Raw genomic sequence first — 16,446 nt, forward strand, 5'->3', positions numbered from 1 at the left:
TCACTTTCGGAAGTTCTGTACAGAAGATGTGTAATAGCGCCCCCTACCATCAGTGTTACTTTTAAAAGTAATGCATTACAATATTGAGTAACTCACTAAAAAAGTAACTAATTACGTTACTTAGTTACTTTTTATGGAAAGTAATGCGTTACATTACTTTTGCGCTACTTTTTAAATCTGGGCAGGGCTTGCTTGTTTGTTTTTAATATACAAAAGTTCTATTTTTGGCAAATATAAAAGCCTTTTCACACCAAAAGCCTCAGGCTTTGAGAAAAGTGAATTCACGTCTGTACAGCAGACGGCAGAAGAAAAAATATCAACTCTTCAGCAATAAAAAAAAAGGAAAACTAATGTTAAATTATCTTGAGTCATTTTTGCTTATTAGTATGGTTGAATTGGAATCATTGAAGGTCGGCAGCAAAGACATCGGTTAATAAAATGGTATTAAATGCTTAAAAGATATTTGTATTATTTAACATATTTAATTATTGCAGGTTTGATTCATATTCTGAGTTGAATTTCACTGTTTTTATTCATTTTGAGGAATACTGAATCTGTTTTTTGTGAGTGAGATGAATTAATGCATGTTCACATTTATTCTAAAACTAAACTATAAAACTATTCTAAAACATTTTACTCCCGATTTCTCTCAACACAGGGAAAGGAGAACTTCTAATCAGTAAATGTTGGGAAAACTAACTGCCGTTACTTATTTGAAAAAAGTAACTCAGATATTTTCTTGTCAATTAAAAGTAATGCGTTACTTTACAAGTTGCTTTGAAAAAGTAATAATATTACGTAACTTGCGTTACTTGTAATGCGTTACCCCCAACACTGCCAACCATATAACAATGAAAACATGGATTATCTGAGCTTAGTATAGTATAGCTTAAATATATTTAGACTTTTTCCTAAGTATAAGTACACAAAGCTATAATTTCTAAGAAGTACTAGAAAAGTAGACTGAAAGTATACTTTCCTATATCTAGTTTAAAAGAAGTATACTAATAGCGCACTTGAATAAGCGTCTTTTTCGTAAGGGTGTGTCAACGTTGAATAATGATTTCAAATAATGTTTTGTCTGCGTGTTTAAATGTTATTCATTCTTGTATGACTTCAGAAGACTGGAAAAATAGCACACAGGTCATATGGACTGCTTTTGTGTCACTTTTATAGTCCTGTTTGTCATTTTAGAGCTTCACAGCTCCAATCCTCATTATAGAAAGCAGCACTCTGCAATATTTTTTTATTCAGAAAGAAGATAGAAAGCCACACGCAACGCCACGAGAGTAAGTATACGATGACAGTGTTTCCATTTTTGGATGAAGTACTCTTTTAAAAAATAAATCAGCCGCATATGAAAGCTTTTACCCTCAGCGCTCTACACCGTGACACATTACAAAACTCCAAACTCACCTTGAACGATGATGTGCACGGATGTGGTTCGGGGTCTGCTGCTAGTCTGCACCGCGCAGATGTATTGGCCCTCGTCTGTCAAGTCCACATCCTCAATTTTAATGGTGAACTCATCCTGGTTCAGAGTAACCAAATTCACCCGGGGGTCCACGGACCACTTGTCCTCTCCGGCGTACAGTATACTTGATCTGTTCAGCCACGCTGTGTGTGTCACGAAGTCCCCTTGTGAGCAACTACAAGAGAAGAGAGAATACTCAACCTTTAGCATTAGAACAAACATTCCCCTATAAATTATTACCGGCGTATCCCTTTGTGACCAAAGCACCGGGATCCATCAATTAAGATAAATTCAAATATTCATTAACATTCATTCAAATAGTCCCCTTGGTACTGTGCGACGGAAGACCGTGTCTGTTTCGCGAGCGAGCTCGAATGTATTCCCTAGATATTAAAAGAGGGAGAACAACACGGTAAGACATCGATCAAACCCCGGAACCCTCCTGAAGATTGGGTTTATTAAATTCAGTGACCCCCGGATAATATTTAAAACTAAACTGCTGGGGGGGAAAAAGCCTTTTAGTGATTTCGACTTAAAGACAATGCCATCTCTCCTTATTACGGATACAATGGAATTAGATGCTAATTACTTACAGACCTTCCTTAAATGAGGACATGCTGTGTCTAATTACAGCTATGCCTAACAGTTAGCAGCGGAGGCCAAAATAGGCCCTCTTTATATACTGTAGGGCTATTAAAATCAAAAGCAATCATGCGCTTAATTGATTACTTGCCTGATTAACCATTCAATAAAACGCAGGGACAATTTTCATGCAATCTTTGTTTTATCTCTGATAGCATCACAGCCCAAAAATCTTTGGCGTACATTCGAATAATAGGCGTTCGATGCTCATTAAAGTCTATTATGGTCATAACGCTTACGAGCTCTTTTGAGTCGATTCTGGGAGAGGCGCAGCGCTGAACTACTTTAGCTTCTGGAGGGCAACATCCAAAGCACCAGGGACAGATGAGGTAAATGTGCTTCTTTGTGTCTTTTTTTTTTCACCCTCGGCAGGCGGGCAGAAGTACTGGGTACAAGCAAAGGCGTTCGTTTTCACGAGAGTGGAAACTGCGGCATTGGCCTCCACCTCGTCTTATAATAGACAAAATGAGAACGCTGGAGATCAGTGGAAAGATCAAGCCTTTTCCCAATGGACGGGTTCATAATACACTGCAGGGCATCCTACGCAGAAATATTAAAGTCGCCCCTGTCCGATCTGTCTTCTCCTTGCACTTTGCTATAAAGCAGCAATGTGTAATGTCTGAGGCACTGAATGAAATTGCAAAAAAAAAAAAAAAAAAAATCATAATTATTTTTATATTAATAAATCTTAATACAAATATTTCAACATTTTATAAAATATAAATAAATTTATAAAAATTTATAAATATATAAATATCATAATTATTTGTATACAAGTAAATCTTAATAAAAATATATTTTTTAATAAAAATATAAAATATAAATATATAAAAATATATAAATAAAAAAATATTTTATTCTACAGATAAAAAGGGTATTTTATACAGTTAACGTGCAAAATTAATATTTATATCATATCTATATCTGTACCTATCTATCTCTATATCTATCTTTATAAACTGTCAAGTCAAAAGTTTGGGATCAGTAAGATTTTTTATGTATTTTAAATACGTTTCTAAAGGTCATCAGGGCTGCGAAATATTGTGAAATATTATTACGATGTAAAACAACGTTCTTCTATTTTAATAAACATTAAAAATCGAATTTATTTCTGTGATCAAAGCTGAATTTTTCAGCATCATTTCTCCAGTATTCAGTGTCACATGATCCTTCAGAAATCATTTTAATATACCAATTTATTATCAGTGCTGGAAACAGTTGTGTTGCTTAATATTTTTTAGAACCTGTGATATTTTTTCCAGGATTCTTTGATGAATAAAAAGTTATTATTATTTTTTTTTTAACAATATACACTACTGTTCAAAAGTTTGGGGTCAGTAAATTTGTATTCTTTGTTTTTTGAAAGAAATTAATACTTTTATTCACCAAAGACATGTTAAATTAATAAAAAGTGATAGCATAGATTTACATTGTTAGAAAATATTTATATTTTGAATAAACACTGTTCTTTTTCCTCAAGGAATCCTGAAAAAAAGAATCACAGGTTTCAAAAAAATATTTGGCAGATTTTGGCACAACTATCCAACACTGATCATTTTAATAATAAATCAGCACATTCGAATGATTTCTAAAGGATCATATGACACTTAAGACTGCAGTAAGAGCTGATGAAAATTCAGCTTTGCATCACAGGAATGAGGTATATTATATATTATTATTATTATTATATTATTATTAGAAGAAGAACTGTGAATGTGTTTTTTTACAGTATAAATTGGTCTTGGTCTTTATAATGGAACATATTAAGCTGCCTTTATTTCTTAAGTATAATATTATTTGGAGTTCTGTGGTATCAAAAAGTTAAAAAGCCCTGCTTCAATAAATATCTCCCTGGGTGAATATAATAGAAGCAAGTCAGAGCCAACCGTAATAGTGGAAAGAGACGCATCAGCTGGTGTGTAAAGCACAAGGTTGTGAAACAGGGTAACAAAGCACACTCAAGGGCATTCAAAGTTGGCTGGAATAATTGAAAAAAAAATGCAAAGCAAAAGCAGCTGTTGCACCTGTAATTGAACGAAACCCCTGATGAAACACAGTTTATGGGATCAAAGAGCAAAGCTCTTGCACATTCGTCATGTAGGCATGGATGAAATAGTAAATAATACAGGAAACAAGATCGTTGCTGTTCAAATATCCTTTCGCTGCACATGGCTGGTGTGCTTGCATGTATACACAGACTACACATGTGCAAGACTGTATATTTGAAGGAACTGTTCACCCAAAGATGAAAAATTTGTCTTTAATATTTACACACACTCAAACTGGCATGACTTTCTTTGTTCAGTGGAAGACAAAAGGTGAATTTCTGTCGAATATCCAGAGTATTCTTGTCAATATAATAGAAATGAAGCCATTTGATAGTTTTGTATGAAAAAATTGATTTAAGTATTCACCAGTAGTAAGATAAATGCCACATTGTGTCATGAAACTCTAGACAACGAGGGCTAATGGGTCATTAATGCAGACTGATGATATTCACAGTTTTCAAACTATTTGGCACAAGCTGATTGGTTTATGCTGCATGTGCAGCCAATAAGCTTATTGCTTTATATTTAAATGGCTGGTTAGCATTCACTAGAGCATTTCGCAGCACGCTTAGTGTTACTTTGAAACCCTCCACCTCCCCAGCTCCACCTGTATAGTTTTGCTATGGGTTATTACTTGTGCAGCAGCACAAGTAGCCCTTTAAATACTTGCAGTACTGTATCTGCATATGCACTGGCAGTAGCAAGTTCCTGTACACCGTAAAAAACAATTTGTTGAGTCAACTTAAAATAATTTGTAACCTGGCTGCCTTAAAATGTTAAGTTCAGTCAACTCAAAAAACTTTATTCAACTTGAAATGTTAAATTATACTACGTGACAACTTAGATACTTGAGTTAAATCAACTTAAAATTTTAAGGTAGCTGGATTACTTAACCATCTGTTAAGTTTAGCAAACACAAATATCTAAGTTACTTAGTACAACTTAACATTTCAAGTTGAATAAAACTTATTTTAGTTGACTAAACTTAAAATTTTAAGGCAGCAGGGTAACAAATTATTTAAAATTATTACTTTCATATATCAAAACAACCAATAGTGCTGTCAAACGATTAATCACCATTAATATATATTACATAATATATATGCGTGCTGTGAATATTTATTATGTGTATATAAAGACTCACACATACAGTATATATTTTGAAAATAAATATATTTAATACATAAACATAACATATATGTGTACATATATTAACATATATATGTGTTTATATATTAAATATATTTATTTTCAAAATATATACTGTATGTGTGATTAATTACTTATGCGATTAATCACGATTAATTGTTTGATGGCACTATCATTAACCCACACCACAAAGAACTACAGGTGATCTCAAGAATTTCAGTAAACAATGATTAATTTTATGAAAAATGTATTGCATTTTTGTTATACTATGAACTCATCTATAGTCTTCATTCATAATATTGATTCCACCACTGAAAATCAGGAGAGAAATACAGATAGATCAAGCACAGTTTACAACCAAAACCAGTTGTAAACAAACATGTTGGTGGATTTTAATGTGAGAGGACAACTGGAGACAAACATTTTCTTTAGGGGGAAGCATTATTATAGATTATGTATTTTGGCCTGAAGCAACTGTTTTAATTTAACAGCTCAATGACGGTTTTGATTCTTACAAACATGCAGCTTTTCATGTCGTAAAATGTTAATTGATGAATTGGAGTCATGTGGATTACTTGTGGATTATTGTGATGTTTTTATCAGCTGTTTGGACTCTCATTCTGACGGCACCCATACACTGAAGAGGATCCATTGGTGAGCAAGTGATGTAAGGCTAAATTTCTCCAAATCTGCTAAATTTCTTCCGATAAAGAAACAAACTACATCTTGGATGACTTTAGGGTGAGTACATTTTCAGCAAATATTAAAGGTCCCATTTTGTCAAAACTGAAATTTCCTGGCTTTTTTCATGATAACTGAGGTCTAGGGGTTATTTAACTACCATAAGTTTCAAAACAGTCAGTTCACAGTAAAATGCACACAGCCTGCATAAAGTAGCTGTGGCTTTTCACAAGCCACTGTGACTTCTGTAAAAATGTGACGTCCGAACTACTCAGTCACCACCCTTAGTCACCACCCCGAGCACCAAACACCATCCCACCCTCCTTTTGCCAAACCCACAGACAACATTGCATCCATGCCATTGCTGAGCAACAACAACACGGAAACAAGTCGAAAAAGTCGATGAATGTCAGGAAACTACACCATTGTAGGCTTCCAAACAACGTTAATATAAGAAACCAGTGGCACGTCAGCTTTAGCCTCTTTCACACAGCGATTCCGGAAAATACACGGATAATGTGTCCCCTGATTTGTTCCGGAATTGTTTGATTTGGTTCATTCCCACAGTGATTTTCCAGAATCTGTGCGTGCTTTACACACAACTCGTAAAGATCATGTAAAGACATATGACGTGTAATGCAACATGTACGTTGCATTAAACTGAAACCAAACTGGCGAACGATCTGCACTTCAGCATGGTGAGAAACTCCCTGATCGCTGCTTCATTCCAGTTTGCACATATTTTTTTGTCGTGTAGAGTCGCACAATAACGTGCATCATCACTACAACACAGCCTTTATGGCATTGGTTGTGGCTTTTGTTCACACAGCGCTCGGACTGACCCCAGCAATGTTACTAGGTTCCCAATCTGGAATCAATCCCGGGACGTGTTTGCATTCACACAGAAGGCACTCTGGCAATTTTCCGGAATCAACGTGCAATGTGAAAGGGGCTTTACTAAAGCAATAGTTACGTAGCTTACTGCATTCGGTGTTTGAAAAAAATAAATAAATAAAAAAATAATTACCATTCTGAAACATCCTGTTGAGTATCACCAAGTCACAGCAGGCTACAGCATACATGACCCTAGTTACCTGTGGTTGGCCTGGCCATGCGTCACTCAAAAATCAACTGGCCAATCAGAAGAGAGGCTCATGAATATTAATTAGACAGGCTAAAATCGACCTGTTCTTGACAGAGAGGAGCTGTAAAAAAATACTGAGATGGTTTTTGGCACTTATACCGCAAATATATATTCCTAAGGACATCAACAGCTGAAATAAACCTCCAGTAAGGTGTACAATACGTGACCTTTAATTTTCGCGTGAACTATTTCTTTAATTTTTGGGTGCTCTATCCCTTTAAGTACATGTGCACTGTCATAACTGCAAGTTGTTGGTTCAGCTATGGCATTAAACTATTATTTACAGCAGCACCATAAAATGCTGTGCATCATAATAACAGCCTCTTGGTAAGACACTAAGGGTGAATCCAATTCAATCAGTCTTAACCTTGAGCAGTCAGAACCTTCTGGAAACCTGTAGCGCAGCATCTTCGGCCACTAGAGCATGTCTGAGCTGCATGTTCATAGCGCTACACTGAATCAGCACAATGCAACAAATACATAAATTAATAAATAACTCCGCCTTATATTCCCTTATCAGAGAAGAGCAGACAGCAAACCAATTTAATCCAAATAAAGTGTCTACCCTTTCAGTGCAATGAAAAGCATCCAAGGGCGGGGAAAATTAAGCAGGCGGAATAAACAAGCACGGCCCTCGTCCATTTTTTGTGTCCTGGCACCGAAATGCATACGCTTTGGAAAAATACGCAATGGATTTTTTTGCATCATCATGATGGGATGTTTGCCTGTTCTCATTGTAGTATGGATTACAAGGAGTTAATTTTTAATGCAGTGTCATCACGTTGTTGCTAGATGTTTTTTTGTTAGTTTAGAATTACTTTCGGTTATTCATTCACGTTGCATCGGAGTCACGGATCCAACTCTATTTCATCTAGCAGTGCATCAAGAATATCCCACTGTACTTGTGGAGGACAAAAATATATCGGGTATCAGACCAAGCGCGGTTTTGAAAATAAATCTTTCCGCAGCCCCCTCTGGCTACTTCATGACATGAACAAGAGAGGGCATTCATTATTAATTTACTTTGGAGAGAGGGATTGATTTGGCATCGAAGGTCTATAGAGGGGGGAAAAAAAGCTATAATATATAACACTGGATTACCTCCAAATAACATTACTGTCAGGGAGTTAGTGTAAAGCCAAGACAGAACATTGCAGCTACCTGGACGGTAAGGATGTATTGATTTTTGTTCCTAACACACATACCGTTACGGAGCCATTGTATGTGAGGCACGATGTTGCATACACTGTCAACACAGACAGATGGAACAACTTGATTGTTTTTATGTTTCCTCAAGTACGATGCTCGATGTACGGTGTACATACTTTGCTCCCGAGGGTCTGCGCGTGGTTTCTCTCTCACTTTGGTTTCTGATTTTACGTGCTGACTCATTCCTCCTTCACTTCCCTAAGTGCACACTGAGGGTGATTGAGTTATTTTCATTCATTTTGAAGACTTCAGGGCACAAAGTGCTAATCAATTATTTCATCAGGAGATTTTAAATGCACTGAAATTAACAACTTCAGAGTTCTAAAATATAACGGTGAAGAAAATTTCAAGGTTTGGAGCAACAAGAGGTTTCGGAAGTGCGAGTACTTTGGTATGTCGAACTCATAGCTGAAACGTAGCTTCGGCTCATGGGTTGATTTGTGCCATAAGGCAGTAGTTCGCTCCCTTTAACCACATAACTAGACATCACATGGTGAGGGTTTGCGTTACTATGGAGATCTCTCAGCCTCTTGGCTGGATCGTGAGGTGAACGAACTGTACAGGCCACTTAGAAAAGTCTCGCTTTCCCGCTGGATAAATGCTATTCATTTTATCCACTGACTAAAATAAAGTCATTTTATTTGAAAGTTCAGCTAAATATAAGAGATTCCAGTTCACTTCAGTGCTTAAATGAACATTTAATGGTTGAAAGGGATCATATTTAATTAAAAAAAGCTGAATTTTACTTTTGAAAATGTACTGTGGAACAACACTACAATTTCAGGTCTGCATAGATGTCTAATGATCTTCAGATCTTTTGTATAGTTTGTATGGCACAATTGGTGCAAATTAACTTGCTACTGAATTATGAGACAGCGATAATTATATTCAAAGGCAAACCACACATCCACAATGAAGCACTGTCACTCATTTCACAAATTAGTTCAATTAATATGATAGTATAAAATATTCTGCAACCATCTATGTAGGGCTGTCATTGATTATTGATTATTTTGGTAATCAAGTAATCAGTTGATTATTCTGACTATTAATTGAGCAATCAGTTTTTTTTTGTTTTGCTGTAATAAAATAGAAAATAGGTAATAATAGACTTTAAAATGACTTAAAATGAGTGTGGTTAATTGATTAAAAAAAAAATAATAATAAAATAAAAAAAATCAACAAATTAATCGTACATTTTTATGAAATTAATCACCATTAATTGTGATTAATTCCACCTAACATTAACGTTTTTAAATATACTTTTATTACTCATTTCACAAATTAGTTCACTTTAAATGATAGTATAAAATATTCTGCAAACATCTAAGGGGGTAGGGCTGTCACTAATGATTATTTTGGTAGTCAAGTAATTGGCCGATTATTCAGACAATTAATTGAGGTTAATTGATTTAAAAAAAAAAAAAAATCAACGAATTAATCATATATTTTTCTGAAATTAATCGCAATGAATCGTGATTATTTCCACCTAACATTAACATTTTTAATGTAATTTAAGTAATCAGATTTTTTTTGTTTTGCAGTAATTAAAGTAGAAAACAGGGAACAATAGACTTTAAAATTACTTAAAATTAGTGTGGTTAATTGATTTAAAAAAAAAAAAATCGACAAATGAATCGCACATTTTTCTGAAATTAATCACCATTAATCCCACCTAACATTAATGTTTTTAAATATACTTTTATCACTCATTTCACAAATTAGTTCACTTTAAATGATAGTATAAAATATTCTACAAACATCTAAGCAGGGCTGTCACTAATGATTATTTTGGTAATCAAGTAATTGGTCGATTATTCTGACAATTAATTGAGGTTAATTGATTTAAAAAAAAAAAAATCAACGAATTAATCATATATTTTTCTGAAATTAATCGCAATGAATCGTGATTATTTCCACCTAACATTAACATTTTTAAATGTACTTTTATCATTCATTTCACAAATTAGTTCACTTAAAATGATAGTATAAAATACTCTGCAAACATCTAAGTAGGGCTGTTACTAACTGATTATTTTGGTAGTCAAGTAATTGGTCGATTATTCTGATGATCAATTGAGTAATCCGTTTTTTTTTTTTTTTTTTTTTTTTTTTTTTTTTGTTTTGCAGTAATTAAAGTAGAAAATAGGGAACAACAGACTTTAAATTTACTTAAAATTAGTGTGGTTAATTGATTTTTTTTTTTTTTTTTTTAATAAACGAATTAATCATAAATTTTTCTTAAAGTAATCACAATTAATCGTTATTAATTCCACCTAACATTAACATTTTTAAAAATACTTTTATCACTCATTTTACAAATTAGTTCACTTAAAATGACAGTATAAACTATTCTGCTAATATAAAGCCAGGCTCAGGATTTTTAGCCCGATTTTGCCCGATTTTCCCCTCCCGAGAATCGGAGCAAAAATTTTGTGGTTAATTGATTTAAAAAAATAACAAATTAGTCACACATTTTTCTGAAATTAATCGTGATTAATTGTGATTAATCCCACCTAACATTACCTTTTTCAAATCTAATTTTATATTGCAATAATTTCTTCCAAGTTTGTGTGCAAACTTTTGACTGGTAGTGTATATTTACAAAATCTGACTCTAAAGTAGCAATAATGTCTTTTATTACATTATTACATCTTAATTACATACTTGTTTAGCATTTTAAAAAGTGTAATATTTTTAGTGTTTTAAATAAATAATATTTAATTAGAAATGTTTGGTTTGTTATTTTGTTTTTTATTTATTAAACTGTGTAATCGTTAATTGTTAATCATGAAAAATCACAGCCTTAAAGGAGAAGTCCACTTCCAGAACAACAATTTACAGATAATGTATTCACCCTCTTGTCATCCAAGATGTTCATGTCTTTCTTTCTTCAGTCGTAAAGAATAAATATTTTTTGAGGGAAAACAATTCAGGATTTTTCTTCATATAATGGACTGGTGTGGTGCCCCGAGTTTGAACTTTCTAAATGCAGTTTAAATGCGACTCCAAACGATCCCAAATGCGGTTGGAAACGATTCCAGCCGAGGAAGAAGGGTCTTATCTAGTGAAATGATCAGTTATTTTCCTAAAAATAAAACAATTTATATACTTTTTAATGTCAAAGCTTGTCTGGTTAAAATACTTTATGACTGAAGGCAAGTATCTCTGATACTAATATTACTGATGTCTCTAGGAAATTGTTCTTTTTCTCTAATATTTAACCAATGACTACAGTCATTCAACATTACAGTATAATTGTATCAATTTGAATATTTATTAGACTTATATTATATCAACTTCTAATATAAGCAAACTTAAAACAAACCCAATATTTACCTGTGCCTTTCTGTCACACCCCTGGACTTTCTAGTTGGTTTCTCCCATCATCTCCCCTGCAGTTCTGTGTATTTTGGTTTCTCCCTCATTGTCAACACCTGTGTCTGTAATCAGTCTGTGTGTATATATAGCGTGTGTTTCCCCTCTTGCTTTGTTGGACGTTAATGTTACTACCCTGTTTTCCTGTGTCTCCTGTGTTCCCTGTTGGATTTATTAAATACCTTTCGTTTATTTACGTCGTTGTTCGTGTGCTTCGTCTGAGCGTGACACTTTCAGCTTGTAGGAAATATATTTTGTGAGTTCTGAGTGGAGTGACCAACCCTAGCTCCACCCCTGTGTTAATTGTGTTAATATTTTTATTGCTGTTAAACTGGAAAAATTGATCACCTGCGTTAACATGCTAATTTTAACAGCACTACTTAAAATACACATATAATAGCAATAAGGCAATAAAAATTGGTTCAAATAAAATATCAAAAGCAAGTACTTGATAACTGAATAATCGAGTACTCAAATTTTATTTGAGGAAACGTGACAGCCCTACATCTAAGCATGCTAAACAGGAATGTAAAAAAGCTTCACAAACATTAAGTGGTCTCTACACATTAAGAAAAAAAGGTACAAAAGCTATCATTTCGACAGTACCTTTTCAAAAAGTACTAAATACCATTATACAAGGTACAAGTATATACCTTATATACCTACCTATGTACAAGTAGATACCAATATGCCCCTTTTAGAGGTAAATAAGGTACAAAGGTGTACCTTTTAAAAAGGGTAAAGTCCCACTGACAGATTTTGTACCTTTTATTCTAAGAGTGTAAGGAAAAACATTAAATTCTAAAGCCGTTACTGTTACATTTTCTATCTGGAATAAAGCAGCTGTTGGATTATGAGCCAGCATCCTGTTCCAGTTAAAATAATAAACTGGTAAATGTGGCACATATAATAGAAGTGTTCTGTGTAAAGTACTCATCCGGGTACGAGTCCCAGTTTTAAAATCCAGCACGTCTCAGAAGGCACAGGAAGATGCACGCTATCTGTGTACTTCTGCTCTCTCTGGGCTTTGAAATAGGTATTGGAACAACTGTTAAGGGAACTGGAGGCCTCTCCTATCTCTCTGGAATGGGTAAAAAAAAAACAATTGACATTGTCAGGACTCACTACTGTTTCTTCTTGCTGTGACCATTTGCTGTGCAAACACACACACAATTTCTATCTTGTTGTCTGGGCTTTTGTCCTTCTCTGTCTCTCATTCTCACTCACAACGTGATGAAAGCAATATGAGAGGCTACACTATTTGATATGATTCTCTGCGTCTCTCCATAAGATTGTGCACTCATGATACTCAGATTGCAATGATGGCAGTCAGGCTGAACCAAGCTGAGCGGAGCAAATTACCTCTCCGCTGGTCTGTCTAACACAAGGCCAAACCACCCGAGGCATCCTTCTGGCCCTGCCGTTACTCACGTCCATCCAGACATCCGGAAACAGTTGCAGATGAGATTGAATTAGTAACATACTGGTCAAAATACATAGTGAACGATTGGTTGGCTCTGCTCACATAGATTCTTAGATATTATTGTTCTAGACAAATTTAAAAACCTTTTTGCATATGTTTTAGTCATTAACACTAATTGAGGAAAAGTGTGCTGCAATGAAGCAACAGATCTAAACTTAAAAACATGACCATGTGGCACAAGAACAAGACGGTTCCAGTCCTCTCTGAACCCCAGCAAGCCGCAACACATGTTCATACCACACAAACTAGCAATTGTGCTCTAATTGCATCTTCAAAAAGCATGACAGTCACCTTGTTACAATCCATGCCTGCAAACCAAAATTAGAAACAAGCGAAACTACAACTGCGCAATTAATGGACAATTAAATAATCGCTTGGATTTGCTTTGGTGAAAACGAAGTGTGACCGGTCCACTGTGTGTTCACACTGATCTGAAGTCGGCGAACCTCTGTGGCGCACGGCGCAGGAGGATTACAGCTTAGCTGAAAATCACCTTGTCTTTGGAGTGGTGTCACGCAAATGAAGGTGCCCTTTGCAAATAATACCCATTAGAATTTCAAAGTCATTGAGTCTCGGCATGAGAGGGTGACGGAGCGCTGGATTCACATGCTCTGCCTCTCAGTACCAGCCTCGCTCTGGTGAACCGGACTAGTCATTAGAGAATAGCTGACAATTAACATTCAGCTCATTTCATGCCTTACAGAGACATGCTCTTTTTTTTTTAAAGGTTTTCAGGTAATGCACCTCTTACTTTCAGTTTCAGTATGTGTTTTTATAATGAACGTCCATATCATAAACTCATTCAGAATGACATATCTTGTGACATGTTATTATTTAAAAAAAACTACTTGTATAACTGCTCCTTTTTACCTTATTCTCTTAATTATTTGTAAATTTATTGTGTCTGGCTTCTGGTCTCATCTGCTATTTTTAGCTGTACAAAACAGCTCGTTTTGCTGCTTGATATTGCAAACTGGTGTGTCTTAGCATATTATTTTAATATATTACCTTAATTATGAATACAATGGTTTGTAGTACAAACAGTTTTACTATTTACTGCACTTCGTTATTCTTCTCATTATTTCCCTACGGTGGCTTATTAACTGGAAGTCAAACACATTACCAGAAAACGCCTTACTTCCGCACTGAAAAATACGAATAGATGAATCGACTGAATAAATAATTAAATGACTTTACTCATAAAGTTTCTTTCTTGTTTTGTTCCTGAAAGAAATTATGGACTAATTGGTTGAGTAAATGATTCAATGAATAACTGAAAAAGAAAAAAACATGATTCATTACAAAATGAATCAGTGTTTTGAACAAATCGATTGAACAAATAATTCAATGACTTACTCATAAAGTATGTTTCTTGTTTCGTTCCTGAATGAATTTGTGTTTTTGAACTAATCAGTTGAGTGAATGATTCAATGAATCACTCAAAAAGAAATAAACTTGATTCATAACTAAATGAATCAGTGTTTTAAATGAATCAACTGAACAAATAATTAAATGACTTACTCATAAAGTATTTCTTGTTTCGTTCCTGAATGAATTTGTGTTTTTAAACTAATCGGTAGAGTGAATGATTCAATGAATCACTCAAAAAGAAAGAAACTTGATTAATTACTAAATGAATCAGTGTTTTGAACAAAATGCTTGAATAAATAATTCAATGACTTACTCATAAATGTTTCTTGTTTCGTTCCTGAATGAATTTGTGTTTTTAAACGAATCAGTTGAGTGAATGATTCAATGAATCACTCAAAAAGAAAGAAATTTGATTCAGTAGTAAATGAATCAGTGTTCTGAATGAACTGACTGAATAAATAATTAAATGACTTACTCAGAGTATTTCTTGTTTCATTCCTGAAGGAATTTGGTTTTTTTTAAACTAATCAGTAAAATGAATTATTCAATAAATCACTCAAAAAGAAAGAAACTTGATTCATTACTAAATGAAATAGTGTTTTGAACGAAATGCTTGAACAAATAATTAAATGACTTACTCGTAAAGTATTTCTTGTTTTATCCCTGAAGGAATTTGTGTTTTTGAACTAATCAGTTGAGTGAATGATTCAATGAATCACTCAAAAAGTAAGAAACTGGACTCATTACTAAATAAATCAGTGTTTTGAACAAATCGACTGAATACATAATTCACTGACTTACACATAAATAGTTTTTGCTTCCTTTCTGAATGAATCAGTAATTTAAACAAATCGACTGAATGAATGGTTCAATAACTTACTTGTTGACAATTGTTGAATAAAGTTATTTTTGTTTTCTTTGCACACAAAAAGTATTCTTGTTGCTTCATAACAATACAGTTGAACCTCTGATGTCAAATGGACTATTTTAACAAATGTCCTTATTACTTTTCTGGGCCTTAACTTGTCAGTTGTGTTGCTGTCTATGCAAGGTAAGAAAGTTCTCGGATTCCATTAAAAATATCTCAATTTGTTGTGCTCTGAAGATGAATGAAGGTCTTATGGGTTTAGAAACGCATGAGGGTGAATATACTGTTTATATTAGAGTGTTTTCCAGCACCACTCACCTTTTCAGAAAACAAAAATCTATTTTGTATTTCAGATCAGGCACACTATAACACTGTATGTCACAATCCCACGCCAAATGAAGCCCTATACATTACATCCACTGTAATATAGAGCACTCAAAACCTAAAACGGTGTAATTCTCCACAGTTCTGCCACTGGTCAGGAACAACAGGTCAGAGGGTAAACTGCAGGTCAGGCCTAACAGCCACGTAAAGCCTATAAATAACAGCCACAGCTTCCTCTTCATCGATCTTCATTTACCACACCACCTTCCAGCACATTTCCAGAGTGACATGGTTTAATTGGCTGCACGGGGAGGTCTATGACCAAACCATTGGTAGGACGATTATCTGAGTCACTCTAAGAAAGGTTAACTATCTCAACTAAAAGGGTGCAAGGCCATGGAATAAAAGCACCCTGAACTAGTTGGCTTTTTCCTTTTTTTGTCTACAGAATAGTAAGAATGGAGCAGATATTGTATACTGTAACCTGCAAAGGCTCGCAAAAGACAAAATATTCTTCTTTTCACTCTCAAAATCCCATATGAAAAAGGTTTAGTAATGATCCACAATACAAAGATAACAACTTCAGCCACCTCCACTAAATCTCTCCCATTTGTTTTGACCTAAACAAGACCTACTGGATTATTTCCCTTGTATATTGCTTACGATATACCGATT

The 16,446-nt window shown here is 34.3% G+C and overlaps 1 protein-coding gene across 9 annotated transcripts in view; it reads right to left on the bottom strand.

The window, feature by feature from the left end:
- The window catches only part of ntm (neurotrimin), a 398,170-nt gene that overhangs the window by 56,396 nt on the left and 325,328 nt on the right, over positions 1-16,446 (bottom strand). For all 9 annotated transcript variants that reach the window (XM_051120656.1, XM_051120657.1, XM_051120655.1 and 6 more), the window contains one exon: positions 1,417-1,649. In XM_051120656.1, coding sequence (XP_050976613.1) covers positions 1,417-1,649 — 233 coding nt within the window. The remainder of the gene's footprint in view (positions 1-1,416; positions 1,650-16,446) is intronic.

Source organism: Labeo rohita, chromosome 10 (genome assembly GCF_022985175.1).
Source record: "Labeo rohita strain BAU-BD-2019 chromosome 10, IGBB_LRoh.1.0, whole genome shotgun sequence".
NCBI classification, from domain to species: Eukaryota; Metazoa; Chordata; class Actinopteri; order Cypriniformes; family Cyprinidae; genus Labeo; species Labeo rohita.